A 2,573-nucleotide genomic window follows, 5' to 3' on the forward strand; every position below is an offset into this window, starting at 1 on the left:
TTAAAAAGCCGCCTTCTAGTATTATAGTTGTGAATTTCTGAGGTTTTGGTAAACAACTGGCACAGGTAGGGGGCACTTGACCCATAATAAATTTTGTGCACATGACATAATTTTAAAAATTTTACTCGACACTCTACATTTTAAAAATTCAGACTGTTAAGTTCGGTTTGACCAATATGTGACCGGGGTTCTAGATGTAAAATATAGCGCACCATTTTATTTTGAGTGATTTGAAGTTTGTTTTTAAGCCGTTGACTGAGACCGGAATACCATGAAGAAGATGAATAATCAAAGTGGCATTGAATTAAAGCCGAACACAGAATTTTGCGACAGTTTTGGTTGAGACAGCTGCCATTGCGATACATAAATTTCATCCTGGAATTTGCCTTCTGAATAATATTGTTTGCAATTGCTTCCCCAGACACAGATTGGTCAATAATACCCAGATATTTCACAGACTCCTGGCCTTTGATAATCTGGCCAGAGCATTTTACAGAAAAATTGTCAACATTTTTTATTTTCCTTTTGGATCCGAAGATAATATATACTTTCAGTCTTGCCGAGATGTAAAGACAATTTGTTGTCTACCAGCCAATTGCTGCAAGACTCAAGAACTTGGCCTAATTTAGTAGTATGTTCACTGACATGATTATTGTTAAATCATACTTTACTTTTGATTAAAGACTTAGATATTGTTAACTTAATCAAACAGTGTGTTTTGTTGTGCATTCTGAAGTGAATTTGGGAAAAAGGGTTTTTTGGCCTTGACTCATTAACGACTCGTAATAATTCAAATGTTTGAAAATTTTGGCCAAAAGTTTTGAATGTCAAAATACTTCAGAACACTTGATCGATACATAAGAGTGGTTTTAGGTGGACATTTGCCCACATAACGAAGTTCAAAAACTTTGAAATTAATGGGCATAATATTTTAAACTCCAAAAACGGTTACAAATTTAATGTTCTTGATCAATGCAACAACATGATTAAACGTGTAATATACAACGTACTAGCGAATGTCTAATCTCTAATTTCCTAATCTCGAGCCAACTTCACCATGCTAAGCACTAAGCAACCGAGAAAGCCAAACACTTTGACTACACACATCTCCCTTGTGGCCCATTGGGTAAGCACATGTTGATTGTGTTATGTAGCAAGTGCTTTAGGTTGGGTTAGGGGGACTTAAAGGAGTATTTCGTGATCCTAGCATCCTCTTTTTATGACATATTTCAGTACATATCCACGAAAAAAGCATATTCCCAAAATTTCAGTTGATTCCGATATTGCGTTTGTGAGTTATGCATGATTATGTGTATTACACTGCTCCATAGACAATACGTTGTAATTTCGTTCTGGTGCACCAGAACGAAATTCAAATTTCACGATATCTTTGCTAAACGAATTAATCTGCAAGAAATATTTTGTGCATAAACATTATGTAGCCAGAGGTTTCCAGTGATATAAAAATCTCAACTTTTATTGAGAAAACTGGGGGGATGAGGCTGTGGATCACGAAATGACCCTTTAACACACCATTGGCACGGCCAAGATCAAGCCATCTGAGACTGTTCGAAACCTCGGCGTCATGTTCAATCCCACAATGACTCTTTCCAGCCATGTCAACTTCCTTCGCAGATCCATCAATTTCCAATTACGAAATCTCTGGCGTATTCGTCAATTCATCGACCAGAACACTTGCCACCTTGCAGTTCTTGCGCTCATTTCATCTCGTCTAGACTATTGCAACGGACTCTTCAACTCATTATTCGGCAAAGACCTTACAAGACTACAACGCCTACAGAATAATGCTGCGAGACTGGTTTTTGCAGTTGGTCGCAGAACTGAAGCTTCCAATCTCCTAGAGACCTTGCACTGGCTTCCAGTTCGCCAACGAGTACTGTTTAAAATCCTTCTGTATGTCTACAAATCCATGCAACAACTGAGTCCCAACTACATTTCAGACTACTTTACCGTTTATGTTCCTCCTCGTACCTTGCGATCGTCTTCTGACACTAACCGGCTTGCTATTCCAAGACGCAGCCACAGAATGACTGGCGAAAACAGATTTCACATTGCAGCCGCTACCGCATGGAATTCACTACCCGTGGACATAAAATCTGCTGCGACCACATCCGCGTTCAAGTCTATGCTAAAGACTCATTTGTTTTCTTGAACTGTTCTCTTGTTATTTGACTTTTTGTGTATATTTTTGTAAGCGCCATGGTATCTTTGTGAATGGCGCCATAAATGCCTGTAAATGTAAATGTAAATGTAAATGTATATGTTCCCCGGAAAGGCCCCTTTTTGGATTTCGCAGCTTCAAAAGACCCCCTAAATTTGACCAAAATAGAGCCCCTTGAATTTGATAATTTTTTGCTATAAAAAACTTTCAACCAGGGAGCATACCCACCTAAAAATTATCATGTGCCACCCCCCCCCCCCCCGCCTGGGGTAGCCAAGGTTATTGCTCGTTCGGATCCATCCACAAAGCAATGAAACAATAATTGATAGCTAATATATTAAAGGCTTCAATTATCCCTGAATTCGGCTTCAACAGTTGAAAAAAACCCTTT

General features: G+C 38.7%; 1 protein-coding gene across 1 annotated transcript; it reads left to right on the forward strand.

Moving 5' to 3' along the window:
- The first annotated feature begins 1,600 nt into the window (after positions 1-1,600).
- On the forward strand, positions 1,601-2,173 carry LOC140144399 (uncharacterized). The gene has a single exon (XM_072166211.1). The coding sequence runs from the start codon at positions 1,601-1,603 to the stop codon at positions 2,171-2,173; it is 573 nt and encodes a 190-aa protein (XP_072022312.1).
- Positions 2,174-2,573: the final 400 nt, after the last annotated feature.

Source organism: Amphiura filiformis, unplaced genomic scaffold (genome assembly GCF_039555335.1).
Source record: "Amphiura filiformis unplaced genomic scaffold, Afil_fr2py scaffold_52, whole genome shotgun sequence".
NCBI lineage: Eukaryota > Metazoa > Echinodermata > Ophiuroidea > Amphilepidida > Amphiuridae > Amphiura > Amphiura filiformis.

What these genes read in the sequence shown, in the direction of transcription:
- LOC140144399 (XM_072166211.1), top strand. Translation starts at nt 1,601, where the DNA reads ATGACTCTTTCCAGCCATGTCAACTTCCTTCGCAGATCCATCAATTTC.